Here is a 27,118-nt window from a genome sequence, read left to right on the forward strand (position 1 = left end):
TTTATTGCAATTCCTGTCACATATGGGGCATCGTGAAATTTTAAAGGGCAAAACAAAACTGTCGAATACGCTCCTATTGCTATGACAATCATGATTATCCTGTTTTATATAAAGTCGTTAATTAGTAGGTAGATTTAGTTAAGCGAGTAATTTAAGTGATAGGGGTGATTGTTCGCCACTAATAACCATTGATATGTTTTAAATTAATAAATTGGTCCAATTTAATGCTAAACTCCACAAAATTCTCTCTCTGATTAATAATGATATTTTGTTGGTAATCGTTAATTTTTGAATTAGATTCAATTATTCCAATTTATTGCAATTCCTGTCACGTAGGGGGCATCGTGAAACTTTAAAGGGTAAAACAAAATTGTCGAATATGCTCCTATTGCTATGACAATCGTGATTATCCTATTTTATATAAAGTCATTAATTAATAGGTAGATTTAGTTAAGCGAGTAATTTAGGCGATAGGGGTGATTGTTCGCCACTAATAACCATTGATATGTTTTAAATTACATTAAATTGGTTCAATTTAATGCTAAACTCCACAAAGTTCTCTCTCTGATTAATAACGATACTTTCGTTGGTAATTGTTAATTTTTGAATTAGATTCAATTATTCCAATTTATTGCAATTCCTGTCACGTAAGGGGCATTGTGAAACTTTAAAGGGTAAAACAAAATTGTTGAATACGCTATTGTTGTTGTGACAATCGTGATTATCCTATTTTATATAAAGTCGTTAATCAGTAGGTGATCGTTTTTAACTATTGAGTATGATTACCTACCCAAAACTTATTTTTGGGATAACTCCATATTAATTTTTCAATGAAATTGACTTTGTTCGCTTAAATTGGGATGCTCCATTATGTGCCTTTGATTAGAGTCTACGAGTTATACATAAGTCTAATAACATATTAGACGTTTTATTAACATTTCACAGTGATGAAAATCTTTTTAGTCATGGTACAACTTCCACTTCTTACTTTATATTTTTTTTGGCCCATGTTCCCCAATAACCTGTAAGGTTTGAGTTGCCTAACCGGCTCATGTGAGTCCATTAACCTGCATTGATTTCTGTGTTTTCTTAGTTGTCCTTGATTTATTGGTCTATCACAACTTTACCACACAAATGGTCTAAACTACTATACCATATTGTAGAATATCCCTCTCATTTAAATGGAAGTAGATAATATTCCCCTGTGATTTCAGCAAAAGATTCAAATCTCCACACGCAGTGGCATCCACTCAATTCCCAAAATCAATCATGAAATTCAACCTCCTTCAAAGGCATTTGCCATCACCCTCGCATAGTTCCTACACCAAAAAATTAAAATAAATAAAACAAAGGAAAACATTGAAAAATTCCCACAAAAATGAAGATAAACAACTACCGCTTGTTTACCTTTAACTGAAATAACAATGGTTAAATCATACTAAACTAGGGGAAGGGTTAGGTTGAGTGGTACGGGAGAGGAAGTGTAGGCAAGAGATCTCGAGTTCGAGTCTTTCCACTTACAAAAAAAAAAATCATACTAAACTAGAAATATTTTATTCATTTTGAAAATAAAATAATTATTTTTTTATTTTTTAAAATAAAATAATTATTTTTTTTTATTTTTTAAGCTCGAGCTTGAATTCGAACTTCGCAAAATTAACTTGACACTTCACTTGATTAGACCAAAATTTGACTCGATTTGGCTCTTTTGCACCTGTGGTAAAGGTGGCCATCTCCACCCCAGGTAAATGTGGCAATTCTCGACGCGACTAAAAAATATGACTCAAATTTAACACGAAATTAGCAATGGCTTTACTCTTCATGGGTTTGGATCAAATTCAAATCAGACTCGAATGACTTGCTAAGTAAACATATCCAATTTAGGCCAACATGGGTTGACCTGTTTGATCCATCTAACCCATTTAATATTAATTTTATAATTTAATTAATAAATTAGAGGCACAAAGTAAATAAAAAGAAGTTATAAATTATTATTACGAGATAGAATCGCGAATATTATGCTTAAATAAGGTATCTTATTTGTGAAAGTGTCATTATTTTGTTTTCTGTTTAGGACTTTTCGAACAAAATGAAAAACCAAAAAATTACTACGATATTGGGCTGCAATTTTCTATAATCTTATGGAAACTCCATTATAAAAAAATTCACCATACTACCAAAGTGAGAAGGTTAAAAAAAATAAAAATAAAATTGAGCAAACAAGTTATTCAAGTCAGGTTCGGATAACCCGCGAAATTAACGAGTCGTGTTCTGTCACGATAGTTGACCCATTTAAATTTTCAAGTCGTGTTCGGGTTGACATGTTCTCTAGAATACATGAGTCTCAATCCGACCCACAAACACGCAACTCGACCTGATTGTCACCCCTATCCCTATGGCCCCCCAACCTTGGTGTTACGATAATGAATGAAAATTTTTAAACCAATAGACATAAAATAATGTTTTAAGAGTTTATCTTATATATATTGACAATATATACACTTGTTACTTTTAGATACATGTCACATATGCAAAAAATGATATTCAAATTCAAATTGGAATTAAGTAGCATACATGCAAGGTAAAAGTGTACATATTGTTAATGTATACAAAATTAATCTTTTTTCTTATAGGCATTCAAGAAATAGTGATTAATAAATAAATTATAGTTAATTCAATATATATATATTTTTACCTTTGTTGTCCCTATTTTCTTGTAATTAGTCAATTCAATTTTAGTTATTGCAAAAGAATTTAAAAATCATGAGGTCGGTTTATGTTTTCGCTCACAAGACAAACCCTTACTTGTCTTAGCCAATAATAATGGGTTTGTTTGGATTGCTTCATATTTTTTCAATTTTATTTGCTTACATCATCTTTACAATTTCCAATATACCTTTTTATCTTTCCAATATTTTTTTATCTCACATACATCACATCACAAAAAGTGCTACAGTAAAAATATCTCAAATAATCCCAAATAACTTACAATCCAAACAGACCCAATGACTGTTGAAGTGCTATTTGGATTGTAAAAAATTATACTTTATTTACACACACTGGCTTACTTGCATCATCCACATATTTTTCAATCATCTTTTTATTTCACATACATCATATCAAAAAAGTGCTACAGTACTTTTGTCACAAAATTATTTCAAATAATTTACAATCACAACACACATTTTGATAGCCCTAATTTAATCAAATCATTCATCTTGTTGTTGCATCTGGCCCTAGGACGACATACACACCTGTCATGGGGCTTCATTTGCATATTCAAAACCATAGATAGGAAAAAATAGATAATTAACCACAAATACAAAAAATCTTCCTCTACCTATGAATTTCATTAGATCCAAAAATAATACATTGGAAGAATCCGTTCGGTTTTCCAATATCAATAGGTTAGATTGTTTCGCTCCTCTCTCTTCCAAACTGAAAAAAGACGTGAGGTGATAGGGATGGCTATAATTTTGGGAGCGAACTCTGGGTGAATATGAAGCACGTGGATACAAGGTATGCCTTGGAATGAAAGACAATTTCAAATCCACTTTGTCTACGAACAAGAAAGCTATAATTAGTTTACATAAAGGATTATTTCATATTTCCAAAAAAAGACAATGTTTTTGTTCAATACTTTCCAAGCGAAACGAAAAGATAAAATTCAAAACACTAAAAACTTATGTTAAAAAAAGGAAGGGCTTATATCGAGTTTGATTAGTACTTTCAAAACAATGTTTTTGTTAAATCAAATCACGATTTTGTTAAATTTAACCCAGAATAAGAGAACGAGGAAACTCTGATACTAAGTTATTGACTGATAGTAATCTGATATCTAAATCTGAACGAGGGAATGAGGAAACTTTGTCACTAATCAAAGTCATATTGACAATTGTCATTTGTTCGGCATTCTCGATCTCCGACACAATTACAGCATATTACTACTAGAGGTACTTGAACTGTGCAAAGCACAGTTTGGGCCCCCTAGAAATTTAGTCGAGTGCAGACAAGGTGCAGGGACGGTTATTTTGATGACCGTCCCTGAACAGTCAACGGTCAGATTTTGGCAAAAAAAAATGTGCGGTCCAAATTACAAGTTGTACATCGATTTTTATAACGTGTGTGGGGCCTATAAATTTTTGTACTAAAGTTACACGTTGTGTAAACAAAGCTACGCCGTGTGCAATCAAAATTACGCGCTGTGTAAAATTACCAAAATACCCGCTGTCCGTCGAATGCATAGCATCAAATTATTTTGACACATGATGAATAAATAGAAATATAGGAGAAAAATTGAGCATCAAAGCAATTAATTTTGACAAATATTATTTGAACTCTCATTTTTGTTAATTATACTTTCGTTATTATTTTTATCGTATAGTTTTTGTTTATTGTAGGTAGGGGTGGGCAAAAAAACCCGCCGATCCGAAAATCCGATGAATCCGATCCGATCCGATCCGAAAAATAGGATACCCGATCCGATTTTTCTTAGCGGGGCAGATGAGGGTCGGGTACCCGAAAAATCGGATACGGATACGGATCAGAAAAATAAAAACCCGCGGGTACCCGACCCGCAGGGTATATTTTATAAATATTAAAAAAGTAGGGATCATTTTATAATTTTGTAATTTTTAATCCTAAGTGCAAGTGAAGTGGCTCGTAGCCTCATATTCTAATCCTATATGATCTACTCTTCTCATTTTTTTTTAGAAAGTGAATATTCTCGGTGAAACATGAAAAAAATGAAAAAAAAAATTTGTGAAACTCTGTTATAAAAATTGTTCATCCATTTCATCTTTTTTATTTTTATTCTACCTCCATCGATCTTTCATGCAAATCTTGCATCAATTCAATCAAAGATTTTTGTTTGGAGTCTCAATTTTCTGTTAGCTAGATAATTAAAATATTTGTGTCATTCATTTGCAATTATATCTCTTAAATTTGTCTCTTTTATTTAGTGTAAGAAATTTATTTTTCTTTTTCATCACCTTAATACCATAAGGTCTATTCCAAAGATGTAAAGAAGTTGGGGAAGATTTTTAACATTATTTTGGTTATATTTTTTTTTCAAAAATAATTAGTTCTATTCAATTCTTTTCCGAACTTGATTTCACAATTGACTTATTTGAGATGCGGTCTTGTACCATAATATCCTTGGGGAAGTTACCAAATACTTATTATCCTTGTGTTTGTTGTGTTGTAGAAGTATGAAATGTGTGAAAATGGTGATGTACTTAAAATTATTATGAAACTTCGTTTTGTCCATTAGATATTCTAATATGTACTAAATTTATGAGATCGATTTGATTATTGGATGAAATGTGTGAAAATGTTGATGTATGGACTTTAATTATAATATCTCTACCAATATTAATTGGAAAAACATGTTTTTTTATTGAAAAACATGTTGATATTAAGTAGAAAATAAATTTTTTTTATTGAAAAATAGTTTTTTTTAGGGGCGGGTACCCTATGACCCTCCCCTTTTTTTCGGGTACCCGCTATTCGGGTACCCGAAAATATTAGGAGCGGGTTAGGGTCGCAAAATAGCTGATCCGATATATTAGGGTCGGGTCAGCCAAATCATGTTAGGGGCGGGTACCCGACCCGTGCCCACCCCTAATTGTAGGAACACAATTAACACAATATGGAGTATAAATAAAATATCTCTCAAAATTTGTTGTGAAGAGAAATTCCATCCATGAAGTCAACCTCTCTATTTATTGTGATTTGAATAAAGATTTTTGAACCACTATTATGATGATACCCAAAAAGGAGAGAAACTTAATACACTATAAGTACATTGGTGTATTAATAGTAGTATAGTTTTAGTTAAAACTAAATCAAAAGCAGTCGTAATACTTTTAGTATTTTAATAATGAAAAAAAGTTTAGGAAGTTACTAAAACATGGCACAATCTTCAACATCAATATAGCTTACTATAAACTTTCATATTTTTCTTTCTTTTGATAGAAGAATCCAGTTCATCTATTTAAATTCTGCCTAAAGGTGACAACATTATCCTGCAGCTCCTGAATATAAATAGCAATGTTAGATAAAAATATGAATTGTCATGTTTCCTGGTCTACATATACAAATTAGAATTGAAATATTTTTTTATTGCAAAAACATCTTCCTAATCAAAATTAAAATTTCTAACAATTTTTTATCAAGTCACACTCTAGGCCGAAAGCCTCAATTGTGACTTCCACCACCGACTGCAATCCTTGTATACCAACCCAATTCATACTACAACACTTGAGTAATTAAAAAACATACAAAAATTAACTTTAGTTTAAATATATACAAAATCGTATTGGATCCTTCAATTAAATTTAATAGGCCATAAAGTAATTGCAAAAAGAAATAAATGGAGAAAAACAAAGGTACAAGAATGCCTAACTAGATTTATCTTGGCGGAAACATCACATGATATATCTTTCTCCTAAACAAATACACAAAATTGTAGATAATTACAAAATGTAACCAAAAAACAAAGAAAAGGAAACAAAATGTGAAGTAAGAAATCAAATCATAGGAGAAGAAAATAAAAAAATGAATTTTTGTTCTATTATTCATAGAAAATAATCATTGGTATAAAATGAATTATAATTTTTTTTACATATTTTAATATTTCACCTTTTATCAATGAAGAACTACCAAATAAAACATCATCTTATAAATTTAACAAACAAATGCCAGTTGGCTATAACATTATGATAAAAAAATAGAGCAAACATAAGGGATTAGAGATGAAGAAAAAATGAAGAAAAGAAAATGTAAAATGGAATAAAAAATAATAAAGAAATTTTTTGCTAAATAGTTGTCATCTTGACAAAAAAAAAAGAACATGGCAACAATCTTAGTTAGATTAGTTTTAAAAAATAAAAAAATAAAAAATAAAAAAGGTGAGGGATGACAGTAGTTACTGCAAGAAGAAAAAGAAGAGATGGAGTTGATTTTCTCAAGAAAAAAAATATTTTAGTCCTTTAGTCCAATTGAATAAAAAAAGGGAAGGAAAAATTTAGGTAAAATAATCAAAGGTCCACTTGTCAAAAATATATACAATACTTGTGTCAAAAAGATGGTTAGCTACAGTAACTTGCCTTTCTTTTTATATACAAGGTAGATACGAAAAGAAACATGAGAGCAATATATTAGTTCTATTGTCGAGGCAATATCTTGTAGACAAGGTGCTAGAGATGCCGAATAAGAGGAAGGAATTGACCACAAAGATGAAGGGAAAACATGAAGAAAGCTACGCCAACAATTTAGAAAATATGTTTGAATATGTTGAAAGGCATGGAATATATCCCCAAAGTGCATATTTGAATTATGGTTACTATAAAGACCGAAATAGGGAGCCGCTGGATCTAAATTCTCAAAATACAGTGTCTGGCTATAGGAAGATTTCAACGAATGAGGTATATTGGATGGTGAATGACAGGCCTGTTGTGGCTATTTTGAAATACGCAACAGTGTTTCAGACTTGGGGGTATTGTGTAGAGTAAGGGAATAGATTGCTTGGCAAGGAGATAAAAAAATAATGGTTGTACCAGAAAGCAAAAAAATATAATATTACACATCACAAGGTTCTCTCTTGGTTGCTCTAGGGATGGTGCCAATGGATCCTACCAAGGACAGAGGTTTTTTGTTGCTAAAAATTTTTTTGTTCTATAATATGGCTTTCAAGGTTATTGCAGGATGCTTGGGAGCCTATTGATGGACTTTTACATTCCTGAAGGTGTTAAGGTAACGGGGGATGGTAGTTTTGATGATTTCCATAATCCCCTCTTCTCAAAAAGGAAGACCTTGAAATTCTTGATAATATGGGTGAGAGGGGTCGATAACTTGGTTGACGGTGTTAATGATGCGGAATTGGAAAGGAATGCATCATCAAATCAGAAGAAATCCAATCAACAATATGTATCCTTATACTATATAAGAATGAGTTGTGGTCAAAAAAGGTTTGAATTTCAACCGCATGGATAGGGGTTTTTTGGGAATGCGGAATATTGTATAGGTTTTTTTTTTAAGTTTTTGGTACAACTGAGAGCAGCATGTGTTTAGGTATATTTACTGAAATGCCCTCATTTTGGTACATTTAAAGTTTTGATTTATGTAGACATCTGGGTATTTCTGAATTATGGAATTATTTTGCAAGCGTTTTTGCATCGAGCACAACTCATATAAACTTATGTGTTGGTATAATTATTGAAATGGTGTTATAGACATATTTAATTGAAGTGTGGCTTTTATTGTGCAATTAATACAAAAATACATTAACACGTTGCTATAACTAGCCGTTGGAGGATATTCCTTTGCCTGAAATAACTTATGTCTTCTCTTGAGCGATTTTTAACTCATATCTGTAAGGTTTTTTTGGGAATGGTAAAATCATAAAAGTATTGATAAAATAAAGTATACAAGTGTGTGCTACAATTAGAATGTACTATTATTAGTTTTGTCATATTTGATGACTATTTCTTTCCAAAATGTACTATTATTTGTGCAATGAAAAATTTTCTTTACTTGTAGGACACACTAGTTACGGATTTGGTCTCCGCCAAACAAGGCACTCTTAAGTTTTTGTAGAATTTTTCTGCTTGCATTTAGACCAAGTGCTTGCCTATTACTCCAAATGGTGACTAAAAAATGATAGAAATTTTAGTAACTTTTTTTTTTGATAAAATATTTTAGTAACTTTAGGAATCATTTTTATGTTCATTGCTTTTGGTCAGGGCGACGTCTGCTGCCCACAGTTGGTTTACCGCTTTCTCCAGTCCAGCCTGCCATCAAAGTTCAGAGGAGGCCCATAAATAGTCTGTGGACCACCAGAGACATGGCATGAGACCAAAAGGAATAAAATGGACCATCAATTTGAGAAAATGTGACGTGAATGAAGGGTCTTTTTTTCTTAATCTGATTTTATTCTTCTGAGAAAATGTGCCCAAGGCCCCCAACCCAGGTGTTATGGTAGTGAACGAAAATTTTGAAACCAATAGACATATACATTAATAGTGGGGTTTTTTTTTAAGTGTTCATCTTGTATGCATTGATAGTATATATATTTGTTATTTTTAGATACATGTTACATATGCAAAAAATGATATTTAAACTCAAATTGGGATTAAGTGACATACATGCAAGGGTAAAAGTGCGTACAATATTAATATTTTTTCTTATGAGCGCTCAAGAGAGAGTGATTAATAAATAATTTATAGTTAATTCAATATTTAAATATATACACACACATTTACCTTTATTGCCCCTATTTTCTTGTAATTAGTCAATTTAATTTTAGTTTTTGCAAAAGAATTTATAAATCACGAGGTCATTTTTTATTTCCACTCACAAGACAAACCCTTAATAATTGTCTTAGCCAATAATACTGACTGCTGAAGTGCTAGAGAGTGTTACTCCTTTGCCATTTTGATAGCCCTATTATTTTCACATCATTCATCTTATTGCTGCATCTAGCCCTAGGACAACCTACGTACCTGTCATGGTGCTCCATTTGCATATTTAAGCTCATTAGAATTCCAAAATTTTCCCTATTAATTGGCTTGAGAAAGACTTATTTGCGCTGCCATCTTTGTCAACTTTGCTCGAAGGGGGACACAGGTCTTTTCTTCCCACTATGGGTTGAGACAACGTAGCCAACTACTACAAAATTGTCAAGAGCAAAAGTAATGCTGAAGATTAGGCGCAGAATGACTTCCGGAACACACCCTTTTGCATCAAAATCAATTTCTTTGGACAGAAAATTTTCAGCACATTCTGTCAAAGGTATTAGATGGAGGTTAACAAAAAAAAAAGGGATTAACTACAATTTGCCCCCTTAAACTTGACCCTTTATAATACTTTGCCCCCTTAAACTTGACCATTTATAACACTTTGCCCCTTGAACTTTAAATATATACACTTTGCCCCCTTCATTGAATAGGTCAAACATTAATGATGAATTTTCTGTCCAAAATTTTAACAAAATGTCATTAATGCCCTTACATAATAGTTCTAGAATAATGCTATACTCTAAATCAGAATATGAAACATTTTATTAGAAAAACACAGAGCCGTATGATGTTTAAAAAATTTAAAAAAATAAAAGATGGTATAATATCAAAGAATTGAAAATTTGTATTGTGGAGACAAAAGAATTTAAAAATTCCTAAAGCATTTGCACAAGTTGTCCATTACTTATCTTTCTTCCTTTAAATTGTATAAACGGATTAGTTTTAATAATTTTCATTTACTTTGCAACTTTCACAAGATTTTTATAGGTCAATAAAATGCTATTTGGTAATTTTATACTACATTCCTACCTTGCTTTGTATTTTGTCTGCATTCTATGTTTAAAAAAAAACTAAAAATTCTCTAAATATATTTTTTTCTAATCATGTTTTTATCTCATATAAAACACATTAAAGTGCTACAATAAAAAAATATAAGCAAATAATTTTCATTCCAAATGCACTAATTAATTTTATATTATTTAAAATAAGTATTGCTATCGGCATTGAGATGAACACATTGATTTGCTTAGACTTTTTTTTTTTTGTGAATTATCGAATTCATTTTAGTGCTAAAAAATCGAAATGTATAGTGTAATTGTGTTTAAATGCATTTAGCAACTATTAAAAAATTCGGCATTTATTATGTTACAATTATTATGTGTGTTTAATAATTAGTGAGGCACATTTTGGTCATAAAAAATATAATTTCATCATAACCCCGTCAAAAAGTTGACCACAAGGATAAAGTGTATACATTTAGAGTTTAGGGGTAAAGTGTTTCAAGAATCCGAGAGTTCCCGTTGAGTGATTAATCTAACTATGTGTGTGTGTTGTTCCTTGACTCGAGGAAAAAGTTCAGAGACGGGGCAAAGTGTCATTAACCGAAAAAAAAAACAAAAAAGCAGCAACGCCGGTGAAATCGGGACAGTTGTTTTCATTCTCAATCCTCAGAGAAGACGTGGTCAATTTTCTTGAAGCCTAAGCCCAATCAATCACTTTTAACAAGTCCTCGATTTGTCGAAGTGTCTGAATATGAGAAGATATTAAAAAAACCCATATCATGTAAACCCAAGCAACGAAGGAAGAAAAGGGGCACTAACTTATTATTTTATATTATTATATACTAAGTTGTACAACCAGATTTGGCTTTTCTCAAGAAAACAATCGCCAAACTATTACAACAACAAACCAGGAGAAAAAAAGGCAGATGCAGAAATCCGCATGCAGATGAACAATTCTTCTCCTCCTAAATAATGCGAACATGTGGTCCCTTCCCTTGGTTACATATGCCGTCACATTTGCACAATTCCAACAACAAAAAATTCAAAAAGGAGTAGTAGTTATTAAATAAAACAAAAGCAATCCACAAATGCGTCGGATTTATACGTCCATATCACTTTCTTTTTTAAGGGTGAAAAAACAAATGCGTGCATGCGACGTAAGAACATAGGCGTCGAGACAACAGTAACACCAAACAAGAGTTAAAATTAAGCAGAAAGAACAGCAGCCATCATCCAACTACAGAAACAGAACAAAAGTTGCGTTATCTATCCATCTCCACAAGTCAAAACACACTACTATATTACAGGAACCATTAAAGTAAAAAAAAAAAAGAAAAAAGAAAAATTACACCATACAGAAAACCCACTGAAGTAGCAAGAAAGGCTAGCACTTTTGGTGCTGACACGTGAAGAACAGAAGAGGCGTTAATTGAAAGATGGTGAATGTGTTGAGGAAGCAGCAGCAGGAGGAGGTGGCGGTGGTGGTCCTCCAATGATGATGGTTCAACAGAGGCTTTCATACGGCACTTGATGAAGCAGCCAGCCAAAGAAGCTGTGGCATTGGCTTGGGAGGGAGGGCCAGGCAAGCATCCGCACAGCAAATCTCTATCCCATCAAGATTTTGCAGATAGGGAAAAACCCACAGAATATAATGGTGACAAGGTCACAAGAAGGAAAAAAAAAAAAGGGCCAAGAAAGTGAGGGTTGGGACCCAATTCACCCACCAGGCGTGCAATCTCACTTTCTTTGGGGCCTACCAAGGGGTTATTAAGTCTACTCCTCCCATCCAAGGCGGCAAGATGGATGAGGATTTTTGGCAATTGAGGCATGTTTAACCTTTTTCTCGTATGCGTCAAGATACCAATTCATGATTTTCCACCTTTTCATTGAAGCATGATACACAAATTCAGCTCCCCGCTGTTACTATCTCCATTGGCACGACAGAGACACAAACACACAGATTTCAAAAACCAAACTTACTGGTTCCTACTCAATCATTGAAGTACAAGGCTTGAAAGAGTGGTTCAAGCAGGCTCCAGCTGCTTTGTGACTTCAATCTTCACTCGCAACGATATCAAACAACTTTATCTTTGCCCCTGAAGCAACCCCACTTCATAAAACCCTGGACTCCAGCATCATATCATGCTCTTATTCTTGAAATTCGTCGACAAACCTTTTAATAAAAACTAATAATAATATACTACTTCACAAAACGAGCTAAATGAGGATATGCCAGTGTAACTAATGCCCACTTGACAATCCATGCTACTGATCTGGTCGCCAAGAACAAATTTTATAGTGCATCAAGTCCCAGGGACTTGGCTTTGACTTTCAAGGATTTCAAGTAATGGATTGCCTCGTCAATGACAACAACTGCGTCCTTTCCCTTCCCACCAGGGATTATGCTCTGCAGAATGCTAACCGTCTCACGTATCTTCTCTTTCCTCCATCTTTTCTTGCCAGATAAAGAATCTGATTCTTCCCATACTTGATTATCAAAATTGCCACAACTAGATTCTGCATCATCCTCGATCTCAGAGACCTTACGAGGTTTCCCAGAGCTTAAAGCATTCACCGGAGATGGTACTTCATAATCTCCAGATAACAGTTTACGCCTCTTTGTTGGACTGGCAGAACTGGCTACTTCTTCACCTCTTTCCTCAAACCACTCCTGTATACCATGTTCCGTCATAGTGCTGGGAGAATGACCAGTGCTCGTTACCTCATCGTCATCATTATCCGAATACTCATTCTCGTCATCAGAGTACAGCAAAGCATTCAATTCTTCAGTATCTTCATGCATTTCGGTTTCTACATCATCTCCATGGTTGTCTTCATGATGTTCATAACTTGTAAAAGGGGCAAAGTTGGAAAACATGTCCTTTTTCATACCCAAATCTTCCATCAGAGGGTCGTAGGCAGCGGGAACCTTTGGATTCCAAGATGTCGGGTGCTGCATGGGAGCCCCAACTCCGGAATTGTAAATTAAGGTGGTTTGACCATCACACTGATCAAAAACAAGAAATTTCTTCTGCGCACAGCCAGTGCTAGCAGTTGGAATTCCAGTTCTACCACATTTTTCAGTCAGCTCAGAAGGAAGCTTCTCCTTTTGCAGAGAGTTCAGTCCAGGAGCAGACTGCCAGAAACGTGGCAGACAATCAAACCAATTACATGGTCCATTTGGTTGGCTTGCCCTGGACTGCGGCAGCCCAGAAAACGTGAACGAGGGAAAAGTCCCGTCGATATAGAGCTCATTCAAGTAGGGGTTCATACAGGCAGCAGAATTCTGTTTCCCCACGTCACCTGGAGCACCCAAGTAATTAAGGCAGGGTGCTTCCCGTCCAGAATCTGGGTGATGGAACCAGGATCCAAAGTCCTTTTCCATTCAACCACACAATCACCTAAAGAACAACAGAACAATAAACGCTCAGGATATCCAAATTCTAGAAAATAATAGATTTCAATACATATATCTAAAAAAAAAAAAAATTTCCCCACGACATACCACTTTCAAGAACTTCAGTAATAGGAATAGCTGATTACTTCTGTAGCTTTGAGGAATGTTGGAAAAACTAAAAAAGAGATCCTGCTTAATTTGAACGCTCTAATACAGTAAATATATCTACGTGACAGGCTTGAGCAAGTGACGGAAATATTCAGCCTGCAGCAAATTCCACAGACAGATTAGTTTTACACTCATACGCATGGAGGAGGCATCTTGAAAAGCTAACGCTACAAATAGACAAAAATTAATAGGAATCTCAATATGCAAAGCAAGGACACGTATCCTGACCTGGCAATCTTGAAGAGGTTGAAAGCATGCTATAACTCTAACAATTATGGTGGCACACCCAGCAACTCCATTTTCGTGTTTCAATGCCCGGAATCTTGTTTGACTCGCTGCTTGGCACACCATAACTACTTCTTCCCTACCCTTTCACCCAATCAACACCACAATCTTCCAGCAGAGAATGATCAAAAAACTAAACTATTGGCACTTCCCTTTGGCCTTCAATGCACTACACCAAATCTTCCAACAGAAAAAGATAGGAGTATCCAACTGATGGCAACACTTCAACTCGAAGTGAACTAGTACTACTGTATTACTGGCGACAAAGATTTCCGAAGATGATGGAGAAAAGCTAGCAAACAAATTAAGACAGTTTGACTGAACGATGGAAATGATGAAAATACAACACTGATTGAATGCTGAAAAAAGGGAGAGAAATTCGAGTGTCTAGAGGCAGATTCAGCTAATCCTGCGGACGTAGCAGGGAATGACAATAAAACGAGTAGATCCCATGGAAGTTATCTAAGAAGCAGGTTCTTGAATATACTGAGGCAGCAAAAAAGGGACTGGTTGAAAAACTGTGGGATGTATTACAGAATCACACGACAGTACAAGTTCAAGGAGATAACTTTGCGAAACACATCAATGGAAAGACTATACCACCGCATACTGTTCTTCACTAAATTCGATCGCCACGGCTGTTCCTTATATTCTACAACTCAATAATCCTGTTGAATATTAAGATTAATCAGATACAGATCAACAAAGATGGATAAAATCACTGCTATTATAAACCTTAAAAAAGCAATCTTTCCCAGCTAAGAAAATCTTAGAAAAATTTCAAGATGAATGTAATCATAAAAACGCGACCTTTACGTTGTTCCGGCCAAAGAAAGGCTACCGGGGAAGAACCTATGACAACTGATGCTGGAAAGTCTGAAAACCCATTTTTTTCCATCAATATGTAATCTAGTTGTGTCCAAGCTCCAGAAAAAAAGAAAAGGGTAAACGATCTCAGACCAGAAAAATGTTACAAGGCCAAATCATAACAGATTTCCGCCATTTGGATTTCTGTTAATTAAAGAATTTGTCTTAAAAATGCCCATCCAAGTGCTGCCCTCAGCTCAAACAAACTAAAAAGAGGGATCTTGCCGTTGAAATTTTCTACTGTATAGCATTTTCACCTTTTGTTTTAAAATATCCATAGCAAGTAAAGGTCATAAATTTAGTCCAGAATTACAAAAACCTACAGCAAGCAGCTAAATTAGAAACAGCCCATAAAACATTAGTACCAGGAAAATCACTAAAACGCTAAAAAAAAAACCCAAGAATCACATCGAAACAGAAGAAAAGGCGCAGCCTTTGAACTTACTGTGAGAAAACCAGAAGCCCAAGATCCAAATCGCTTATCCTTGAAGCCACCAGAAAGGAGAAGCAGAGAAAAAGATTGAAATCCACCAGACGCAACTAGCAAGCTGTAAGTTCCCCCAAAGGCCAAAAGGCAACAGCAGAGCGGAGCAGAGCAGAGCACAGAGAAGAGCAGTGCGTGCTGTGTGTGAGAGAGAAAGTGAGTAAATGAGAGAGAGAGAGATATTACACAGTCAAATGTGAGGAGTGCACGAAGGGTGAGACTATATAGACAAAATAATTGACATCGGCGCTCGCGGTGGGGTGGGGGAGAGAGGAGTGGGAGAGCGTGGTGGGGGGGGGGGGGGGCAGGTGTTTGTGTTTGTGATGTCTTTCTTTCTTCTTTTGGTGCGTGTGAATTTGGCTTCTTTCATACGTGTGAACCGCACGCTTGGGTGGTGTATATTATTATTGTTTACAACAGCCATAATAATATTGGATATTATTAACGTTATTATGACAATTTTGGAAATAAAAATAAATATATACTTGGCAGAAGAAATCATTCATGGCCATATCTTATTATGGGTTTTGGGTTGGGTGTGGAAAATTGGTGTAAAAAAATTGCAATTGCCTGCTACTCATGATGGTCCGTGGAGAGGAAGGGTGGGGGGCCTCTGTGGGTGGACCCATGGCCCATGGGTGGTTGCATTATGATGATTCTCCACAATTGCAGATGACCAATCGAGTCTGGGTTGGGTTTGTTGACTAGGCCCTCAGGTTTAGGTTTGGTTTGGTTTAGGTGTTCTTTGTACTTTTTTTTTTTTTTTTTTTTGGTTTTCAGTTTGGGTTGAGTGATGACTATACTTATTTGTTATTATTTGTATCTTTCTCATAGACGAGGATTTTATGGAATCTTCCTCACTTCTTAATTCTTTTACTTGAAATGTCCAAATCACCCTTAAGATTTGGCTACAAAAGAGACAAAACAGAGAGATGAAAAAATACTTTAAAGTAATACTCCCCACAATGCATGTAATCTTCTTGATCTCACGCTTTCTTTGTATGGCAAAAAACAGAGGGTGATTGCTTCTCCTCTTTTTGACTGTCAGAGAAAACTAATCAACGACTATTATACGTGGTTTCAATTGTTATAGTGTAATATTTTTTATTTTATAACTCCATTAAATCTATTGATTTTTCGTGTCAAATATATCCGTGACGTGTTTTGTGTATTTTCTGTCACGAGCGCAGCAGCAGCAGCTTTTTTTGTCAAACAAATCATGCTGAACGACTTTCAACTGATTTATTGATAAAACTGGCTTCTGTTTTATTTATATATATATATATATATATATATATAAATAAAAGATTAGCATTTTGGCTACTTTTTGATTAGATGCTTTTAATTGATTACAGTGTTTTAGAAATTTCATGATTTGATAAGCTTTAAAAGAATACTAGTGTATTTGAGCAGTTAAGTACTAGCTGCTAGTATTAGGTTTTTGTCACTGTACTACACTACTTGCTGACCAAACGAAAAAGGAAAATTGATGTGGCACTGCAACCGTGATTGAGTTAGATTTGCTTCTTGGACTAATAATAGGCTCTCAGAACAGAATAAATATTTGGCCACCCAAAAAAACAAAAGAAAAAGGAAAAGGACATGAATCAATAGGAGGTCATCGTATTCTTCTTCTTCTACAAAATGGATCCACTGCTAGTGACAGTAGTGGATACTGCTACTAACTCTTCAGCTACCACGTATGGTAGTACTACCAAAATATAAGCTCAATGAGGAGCTGGTCATCTAATGCTCAGCTGGTTCCCTTGCGTCTTCTCAATTCTCTTTTCTACTAACTTCCTGCCATAGCTATCATTAATTTTATTTTTTCCCCCAATAAATATGTATTAGATTTCACCAAATATTTATGACCAAATTCCAAGAAACCACCTTCCACTTGACCATCTAGCTGATTGAGGTGATTAGGCATCTCGAATACAACGAATTTTAATTGCGTTATTTGGTGACTTCATGATTATGTATGGTATGGTATGCCCATTCTCTACCAACTAAACATTTATGGCTAATTCTTTGGATGCAACTTGATCAGATTCCTTCTTGATTGTTTTAGATTTCCCTTTTGATTTGCATCACATATTAACTGAATAAGTTCAAGAATTATGATTGTAATTATAACGAGTTTATACCTTCTTGAAAAACTAGACATGAACATATGTGTAGGCATATATATCTAGTACTAGGTGTGCAAGCTTTAATACATCTTAAATGTGTATCATGAAATAAAACCAGCTAAACCACATGCAAATTTAGTAACTACATTCTACACCATTAGATTAGAAGTTGTATAATGAATGCTGCTGATCTTCTTTTTAGGCACTAATCTTTTTTATAGCAATCGATTAATCTCTATGAACATCAGCATATGGATTTGTAGGCATAGAATAGAAGAAGAGAAGACGAATGAAATCAAAGTTATAAAGGGATGGCATCCGATGTTTAACATGAAGACCAATGATTTGAAGCTTGACCGTTCAAACTCAGAATCATATAAACACAACTGTGGCCCCAGATACCAGCTATGGTAGATGATATCTAAAACTTACATCCACCACCACACCCACCCGGCACTTCGAGCTCTCAAGTTATCCAACCATATTCACTCGGTAGCCCTACTTTACACTAGGGTTTTTTTAGAAAAAGAAAAAAAAAAAAAGGCCACTGCCTTTTTTTTTTTTGGTAATAAAAGGGACTCTATATTTAAAAAAAAAACTTAAGTTATAGGTACAAAACGAGAGAAGCAAATTCCCTTAAGATCTGCATCTACTAGATTTTTCAAAGCATGAGGGATACTATCATAGCATACAAAATTCACGTCTTGCTGAGCACTCAATTTCGCCAATTTGTTAGCACACTGATTTGCTTCTCGGTAAGCATGTCTGAGTGTCACTTTCGGTAGAGCAGAGATCAGGAACCTGCAATCAGAGATAATTGAAGCATACTCATGAATCGAGGTATCTGCAGATTCAAGCAACTGTAGAGCAGTTTTAGCATCAACTTCTAATTCAACATTATGCAAGTTTAGAGAGGAAGCCAAGGATAGTCCATCCCTTATCCCACACAACTCAGCAAGGATAGTACAGCCCACTGCCTTTGAAGGCTCTACTCTTTTTCTTTTTCTTTTTTTTTCGACACTCTATATTTGTCTATCTTACATCTACTTTGACTTTTATTAATATTCAATTCTGTTCTAGAGGAGGATCCAATTGAACTTATAGAGAAACCGACGGAAACTGAATCACTATCGGATCAGACGAGTGCATTACACACCCTTCTAGATTTGGAGAGCCACACCAGACGGACCTAAGATGACTCTACTCTACACATAAAAAAGTTAAAGGGAATACAATAATACTTTTCATTGATGTGATTTACGACCGTGTTTGATCCATCAAGAAAAGCCATCAATGGTTGCCCTGAAACCAGGGAGAGAGAGACAGACACCATTTACTCGACTTTATTCGTATTACTTATGATAATAATATTACTTCGAGTAGTATTTCATCACTACTGCTTCTTACCTTTTTCCCTTTTACATATATACATTTTTTTCTTCTTCTCACTTTTTCAACTTTTGAAAGAGATTATGATAGGGAATGCGCAATTATATGGTAGCATTTAGGCTATTATATGTCATGCGCGGACCGAATTCGACTCTTCATCCTTTTTCCTTTGCTTTGGGTTAATTTTCCACGAGCCACCTGTCTTTGGCGTACATACGTTAATTATAGGCTGATTAAGATTACAATTAATTAATACGCCATTTGTAGTCAGGACGGGGTTGCATCAACATCATCCAGCTCATACATAATACAAATGGTGGTGGCCTAAACGTAACAAGACATCAAAAATTGAGACTAAAGAAATCAAATTTGCTCAGCTGAATTCTGGAATCAAATTAGTTTGACGTATTTATTTGCTTTGGATGCTCGGAATCGATTGACGATCGTGTATGAAGGGAATAGATTCCGGCGATCAAAATCTTGTTTTTTCCCGGGGACAAAATTATCATATTGTGGTAGGTGTTTTGTGACAATGATAGTCAAATATCGAAATTTGACTAGTGCTCTAATCATATTAGGTTGAACGCAAACGCCACTATATGTCACATAGACGTACACCCATGCATGTGGAGCAGTGTCTTGCAGCTTTATTTAAGCACAATTAGTTTGGATTTAGAGGCTGTGGGATAATACTCTATTGTTTGTATAATTAATAAAGAATTAAGGGACCCTGTCGAGTGATACAATTGAAAACGAAGACATATTAGTTGAGAAATAATTCAGACTAATTAAGCAAAAGCTAAGCAGATGGGACAAGACATCCACTAACGAACGAATTTTGCTCAAGAAAGCAAACTCTGTGGTTGTTGCAAGGAACTCATAGTGAGTGCTCTTAATTACCACGTTAAGAGGTCGAGGGTTATTGAGACTAACTAGTAGTACTACTAATTCTTCTATATAGATATATATATATATATATATATATATCACCGTGAATGGTGGTAACCATTTTTTTTTTTGAAAAATTTTTTTTTTAAGGAAACTTCAAGTTAATTACACAAGTAAAACAGGAGAAAATTAAAAGGGTTTGAGGGATTAAATCAAGAACCTTCTAGCTAGCGTCTCTAATTATTTTTTTTAAGATAGGACATTAATTAAATACAACAAAAGCTTTTCATATCCATAGAGATCTGAATCGGTGCAAGTTTTCTTCTTACAAACGTGGAGAACTAGTGATGTTACGTTCTGTTTGAGAAAGAAAGAAAAAAGAAGCTCAGCTGTCCATATTGATGTTTGATGAGGCCAAGGGGGTTGGCCAGTGGCCACTAATAAAATAAGAAGATGACCATGATTTAATCACCTGAAACAAATCTTGTGCACAGAAAAGAGGGATCCTGCGGCAGGCAGGCAGGCAAACCAATTGTTTATCAAGTCTCATACAAACTGAGGTTAATAAAAATGCATAGATTCATGCCCTATTGTTTGGAGTGGAGGGAACAATAAACACGCCCCAATCAAGTTCACACCCTTTCTAATTTCTTCCGCATCCCATTGGGTCTACCCTTTTGGTGGCACTTAACACACAGACCATCTGCATATTTAGATGAGATGTAAAGCGAAGGATTCCTCCTCCAGGCACGTCTTAGCAACCATCTTCTTCTTTAATTACCAACTTAGCTGGTCTGCTTAATCATATATATATATATATATATATATATGTTCCTTTTTTGTGAATGTGCGTTTTGTTTTTAATACCGAATACGCGTCAGGAAAAGAAGTGAAAAATGGAAATGGTCATAAATTGGACCACCTTCAAATGGCAGTCTTCGGACATATTTATCTGAAAGGCACAGAAAAAAACACATGATTGGAGAGGGAGGAAGAACAAATACTATAAATGATAACGTCTAGACAAAGAACTTACCATTTTTCGAAAAAGGGAAATGTGGATAGCAAGCTGGAATTGGTCCATATTTACGAAACACGATGTCCTGCAAATATGTATGTATATATCTACATTCACAATTGAGGTTGATATTCATCTGCACTTTTAAAAGCATAAACATGACACAATATTATGTGTTGGAAGATATGATAAAACAAATGTAGCACACATGCGGGCATCAACGTTCAATCTTTATGTCATGATCAAAATCAAATTGGCATTTCATGCTCAGAATACGATCCAAGTTGTGGCAAATCATAGTTTGGGACCTAGGGTGTCTTCATGATTAATCAACTCCTGCAAGTTATGTGCTCTGGATTGAGACTTGAGAGCTTTAGTAATATTATTAATATTGCCATATGTGTGTGGCCGATATTTTGCTGACCTTGAGTTGCTTTCTCAAATTTTGCGGTGAATGTAAGATGAAAGTATCAGATTCTCATTTTTGGGGAGCACTGGGAAAAGAGAAAATCCCTTTGTCGACAAAAACCAGAATCTATATAGCCCACATTCTATTCTTTCCAATCGACACAAAACATGAGTTGTAGATATAATTCGTCCGAAGTTTTGGTTCAACTACCAGAAACAGATTAACCAACAAAAAAGAAAAAGAAAAATGTATTTTTCAGGCATGACCCAATGTTTATCTTCGTGATATTTTACACACTAACAATGCATAAAATGTAAAATCTTCAATGTAATCCTTTTGATTAATGTTAGACAAAGGAAACATTCATAAAGAACCAAAAAAAAAAAACAAAAAATTGCTCAGAGGAAAGGAATCGATCAGGGGCTGTGTCTATTCTTCTTGCATGCGTATCCTAAAGGGAGCTTTTGAGAGGTTTTTATTTTTCTTTTTCGTTTGAAGAAAAGGAAAGGGGTTGCAATTTTTGTTAATTTTTCATATATGTAGTATTAGTTGTTTTTCAAATTTATCTGATATAATTTCTGTCATTAGTGTAGATTTCATTATGTATTAGTGATTATATATATATATATATATATATAAAGGAATGGGGGTTTTGTGTTGCTTGTTAGTGCCATATTGGCATATGGAAGGGGCAATCAAAGAAAAGTGTGTAAGTTTGGTGGGGAGGGTGGGACATGAGACCATGGAGCCATTTGGTTGTGGATTCTCCAACAAAAAACTCCACGCTTCGAAAGCTAAACAATACCCTCTCCACTCCATCAGGCCGCACTAAAAAGGATTACTACTACTCCTCCTCCTTGTGCCCTCCTTTAAAAAAATTATACCCTCAACCAACACAAAAGCAGCGCAAAAGCAGGAATCCATGCTCTCACCTCCCCAGTATTATATTTGTTGCATACCACCCACTTTCTTAGACTTTTTTCCCACCCCTTACACTTTTTTCCCAATTGTTTAATTGTTATCCCTATTCACACAATTAAAGAAAAAAGTTCCACCAGAAAGTGTCAACCCTCATGAGCCCACTTCTTCCTTTGCTTGAGGAAGGACGACGCATTGGGAAAATTAATGCGCTGCGCAGCTAAATTAATTGATTTTCTTTTTCTGATCATCCTCCTCTTGCTAAGCTAAGCTAAGCTAAGCTAGGGCTGGCAGCTGATGCCCTTTAAGATATGGAGAACAGGGTTGTGTTAGGTTTGAAATTCCATCATCAAACACGTGTGGTGGACATGGTTATGACGCCACGGCGGGATTTAAGTATCCCGGTTGAGAGTTTTGAGGCCCCCTGTGCTGATGTGCATGAAAGGGATATAAATCCCTTTTCTTTGCATTTTCGTATGAATATTTGAGGCCTAAGTTTCTGCTTATTAATTATTATACAATATTAATAAACATAATTAGATGTTGAAATCCATCAGTAGTAGACTAGCGTCATGCACGTTATAATTTTTCTTTTTTTTGTTATGTTTCAGAGGGTAATTAATTAGAGGTAGCCGATCATCCTTGGCTATGCATCTTCTTCTTGTCTTTCTTTCTTTTTCCCTCTCTTTTTTTTCCCCCAATTCCTAAGAAAATATCATCATTTTGGAACAGGTTGTTGCACGTTTCCGTCCCTTGAACATCAAGCAATCAAATTCAGGATCCATCTGCTTATCATGGTTTCTTAGACTAGATGTGATACGTGAAGATATAACCTTGCATCCTTCTCTTTCCACAACGACGGACAAAAGTGTCGCATGCAATAGAGTTAGAAGAAAAAGAAGCAAGCTCCATTTGAAGTTTTGCGAGCAAAGCTTCTAGAAATCATCAAGGAAAAAGAGTAGCAGTACGTAGTTATTTTCTTTCTCAGTTGTCAACCCAAGATAGTTGGATTCAACAAACTTGGTGGGAACTGGAATGCGTGATGCCACTACACTCCCACTCCTAGTCAATGTATTGGTTTTCTACCTCATTAATGGAATATAACTCGCATAGATTAAGATGAGGGTTATGACTTTTGTGCTAGCACGATAATTTGTAATCTTTTTCTTGCTGTGAAAATAAAACAGAAGCTTCGAAATTTCATTCTACAATGTCAAGATATAGTTACAAGACCAAGCAAGCTCATCGCTTGTGTTCTCTCTCTCCCTCTATCCTTTTTTTTTTCCATTTTTTTTTATCTTAATCGCTTCATTTGTGTGATTTTGTAACCATTTTTCACTTGAATTAATAAATGGTAGACATATACAAACTAGTCTACAACCATCTAAAAGTGTCTCTCTTCTTCCCTCCTTTATGTGTTGAATGAGTGTGCGCGTCTTGTGGAGGCGAAATGATCGAGGTCTTAGTTTTAATGTTTTATCTTCGAGTCTTGTTAACGACATGAGCTTTTAGCTGGATCAGCAAATATTCTCTTCATCGGAAGCAACATACTGCTTATCAATGTAGAAAAGAGTGCGATTTCTCATGGGTTATTCCTCTTCTCTGCATGTTCGATCGGGGAGTTGAAGCATATGACATTCGCGACTCCAAAGAATACTGAAGCTTGGCATTGGGTAGGATGCCATGAGAGCTGTATGCATGCGCTTGGAAACATAACCCCTCCGGCCCTCCCAAAAAAAAAAAAAAAATCACAATCATATGCGTATACCAGCAACGAATACAAATTTACACTGCGACATTTCAACCCGTAGAAGAGAAGATCTCTTTCTCTTTTGTTGTCATCCAGCGGTGTGCTTCACCATTTTTAGATGCACATTTGTGGGAGATTTTTTGGTCTGTTTTGAGTATCATCATAACTTCAAGCAGTTGGGTTCAATATTGGGTGGCGAAATAAAGGTTTTGAATCCTTAAATTGAATTAGTTTTAATCATTTAAAATTTAAATCACTATAATCAGTAAAAAAATAAAAAATAAAAAAGGAAAGATATCGATCGGAGTAAATGATTCCCTAAAGGGACTATAGAATATTTCACATGTTAGTGCCTAAAATGTCATTGGTCTTTGACGGGAGGGTGAACATGCATGCCATCGAATGAGGTGCGCCAGCTAATTAATCTTGCATTATGAGTTAGGCGGATTTTACGGCATTTCGTCTCGATCAGTTTCTATAGAGAATAGCTCTCATACAATGACACCTTTTTTTTTTGCTGCTGCTGTTCTCTTTTCTTCCTAAGTTTTCAAAAGTTCTGGATGGGACATCATTGGGTTTGGCCATTTTTCAATTGTTCTTCATGAAAGCAGTGCAAAATATTTCATTACTTGTTGAATGTGCTTCATTCTTGAGTTTCCATGAACTACCTTAAAGGTCAAATAATGATCCAATAGCTATTGCATTAGGGTTACTTTAATTTTGCACAAAGAAAACATTAAGCCCCTTTCCCACGCAAGAATCATGAGTGGTAGTTCTAGTGCGATCCGTACTTCAGCTGGTAAGTCATGTTAAAGATGCATTAATCCAATCAAGTACTTTGGAGCAATTCACCATTATGGTTTTAAGTAATTAAATATTACTGTTAACAATTATAGCAAGCGTCACCCCATTAAAGATTTGGTAAAAGAACTGTCAAGACCAATGATGCCCCGAGAGATTCAATTTGGCATGAAAAGTGGTTTTGAAATCATTGTTACTGATCAAATTCTGTGAATTTGTTCAAATGAGGAATAGTCATCAAAATCAGCGGCTGAGTTAATATGCAAGAGACTTGGGGACAAATGATGACGGAACCAGAAACTGAGGGTTAGGAGCCAAAAATTTTGGATGGCGTTTGTTGGTACGCGTCTTGGAATCGGATTTGAATTCAAAATCATTCATCCTAAATTTGAAATGAAATCAATCATTTCAATACATCTATTTGATTTGATACCTGAAAAATATATCATTACTGATGTTTGACATGTTGATTCTTTCGGAACGGAAAAGGATGAAGGGAAGCGAGAAAATGAGGAAGAGGGAGAAAGGAGACAGAGAGAGAAAAGAGAATGAAGAGAGGAGGAGGGTGGTATTGGGGAGGAAGGAAGGAGTGACGGCGACAACAATGACGGAGAAGATGGTGGATAAGAAGGATAGAGTGTGTGTTTTTGTAAGTTTTAATAAAAATTAAATTTGAATTTTGTCCAAAATCCTCCACCCTACTTAGGTTTTGAGGAATTCTAGAATTTAGGAAATGATTCCAAAATCTCTATTTCAACAATATTAATCCAAACAATATTACATGGGATTCATTTCGAATTTTCTTACCATATGCCATCTCAATGCATAAGACTTTAGGGACAATCTTATAAAAATTCTGGGAGGGGAGGAAATTTTTGGAACCGGTGTTATCCATATGTTACTATTATTTATTTATTTGTTTTTCAACGTAACAAGCCCTCCTTAAAAGCAATAATTTCTATTGTAATCGTGTCTAATTTTTTTCAAGCATAACTACGTATTAAAAATTGGCTTTTTTCTATCTAATTATTCTAAAAAAAGAAGTCTTCAAACACACAGTAGTACTACTGCCTTGAGATGGTTGGTTTGACTTGGGAGGATTACAATAAACTAGTCAAACTCCCAATGCTTTTTCTCTCTGGATTTGGGCTGAATTGCGGAGCAGCCACTTATCTCCCTTATTTTGGAAGACCAACAAGCTTTAGAATAAAATATTCTTTTTCTGTCTTTGCTGGAAAAGTTTGATTGATTAAAATGCATTTGACAATGGTAGAGTATGACAAGACTATTACACCTACTAAAAGAATTCCTGCTACAATTGCTGCCGCCGAGCTATAAAAAAAAAAAAAAAAAAATCATAGCCCATTACTTGTACGGTTGTACTCTATAATTTTCCCACCTCCTTTTACATTCATCTTTGGTTGGGATTTCTTTGCTTTCTTTTCTTTTTTGGATTTACATTGTTCGGTATTCTAGAAACAAATGTAGCTAGGCCTCGAGTTATTCCATTTAATTTAACCCACAATATTTGACTTTATTTGAAACGTTTTTGATTTGTGTACCCGATGCGCATGCTTGTGAGTAGTCCTTCGCAGCAACAAAGTCAAACAATGAGAAAGACTGAACAAAACTGTGCTGTGCTGCTGTTATTCTCGAGGCGTCCACCACCGAGCGCGTATTTTTGTCCGTACGCCCACTGCACATTATATAATCCCTATTCGTGCTTCAAAGTGTAAATGTTCATACGAGTTAATCTCATAGCCATGAATGATGTACTTCTATACAGCCCTTTTTTTTTTTTTTTTGCCATTCAGCAAATTGATCATATTGACTTGAGCAACTTTAATCCCAAGAGTAAAGTAGTGCGTTTGTCTGATTTGGAGATTCACGCACCTCCCACGCTATATAAGTCGAGTTGGGCTTACTCTCCCATGTAATGCAGAAATAGTGTAGATTGTTACCGTCGTCATCGAGGAAAAATGTAACCCTAATCACCCTCAACATTTTCTTCAAAAAAAAGGATAATTGTTTTAATATATTGTTAGTGTTTAATTTTTTTTCACTACTAAAAGTTTAAATCGTATCGTATAATATGAATTCAAATTTAAAATTTAAATCATACATATGAAATGCACATTCAGAGCTGCTACTGTAAAAATATACTCCCTCCGTCCCACTTTAATAGTTCTGTTTCCCTTTTTCGTCTGCCCCAAATTATAGTCCACTTTCCAATTGAAGAATGGAGTTGTGTTTTAATTTTCTTAAAATACTCTTATTCAATGTAAGTTGTTGTTACTATAAACCTACCCTAT

At 35.0% G+C, this 27,118-nt stretch overlaps 1 protein-coding gene across 1 annotated transcript; it reads right to left on the reverse strand.

The window, feature by feature from the left end:
• Positions 1-11,484: 11,484 nt before the first annotated feature.
• Positions 11,485-15,699, reverse strand: LOC113714545 (transcription factor bHLH143). The gene is made up of 4 exons (XM_027238439.2): positions 15,463-15,699; positions 14,094-14,818; positions 13,806-13,961; positions 11,485-13,701 (listed from the first exon to the last, which is right to left on the reverse strand). Exon 4 carries the CDS (start codon positions 13,683-13,685, stop codon positions 12,594-12,596), a length of 1,092 nt encoding a protein of 363 aa, XP_027094240.1. The 5' UTR covers positions 13,686-13,701; positions 13,806-13,961; positions 14,094-14,818; positions 15,463-15,699; the 3' UTR covers positions 11,485-12,593.
• Between the last annotated feature and the right edge of the window lie 11,419 nt (positions 15,700-27,118).

This window comes from Coffea arabica, chromosome 10c (assembly GCF_036785885.1).
Source record: "Coffea arabica cultivar ET-39 chromosome 10c, Coffea Arabica ET-39 HiFi, whole genome shotgun sequence".
Taxonomy (NCBI): Eukaryota; Viridiplantae; Streptophyta; class Magnoliopsida; order Gentianales; family Rubiaceae; genus Coffea; species Coffea arabica.

What these genes read in the sequence shown, in the direction of transcription:
- LOC113714545 (XM_027238439.2), bottom strand. Translation starts at nt 13,685, where the DNA reads ATGGAAAAGGACTTTGGATCCTGGTTCCATCACCCAGATTCTGGACGG.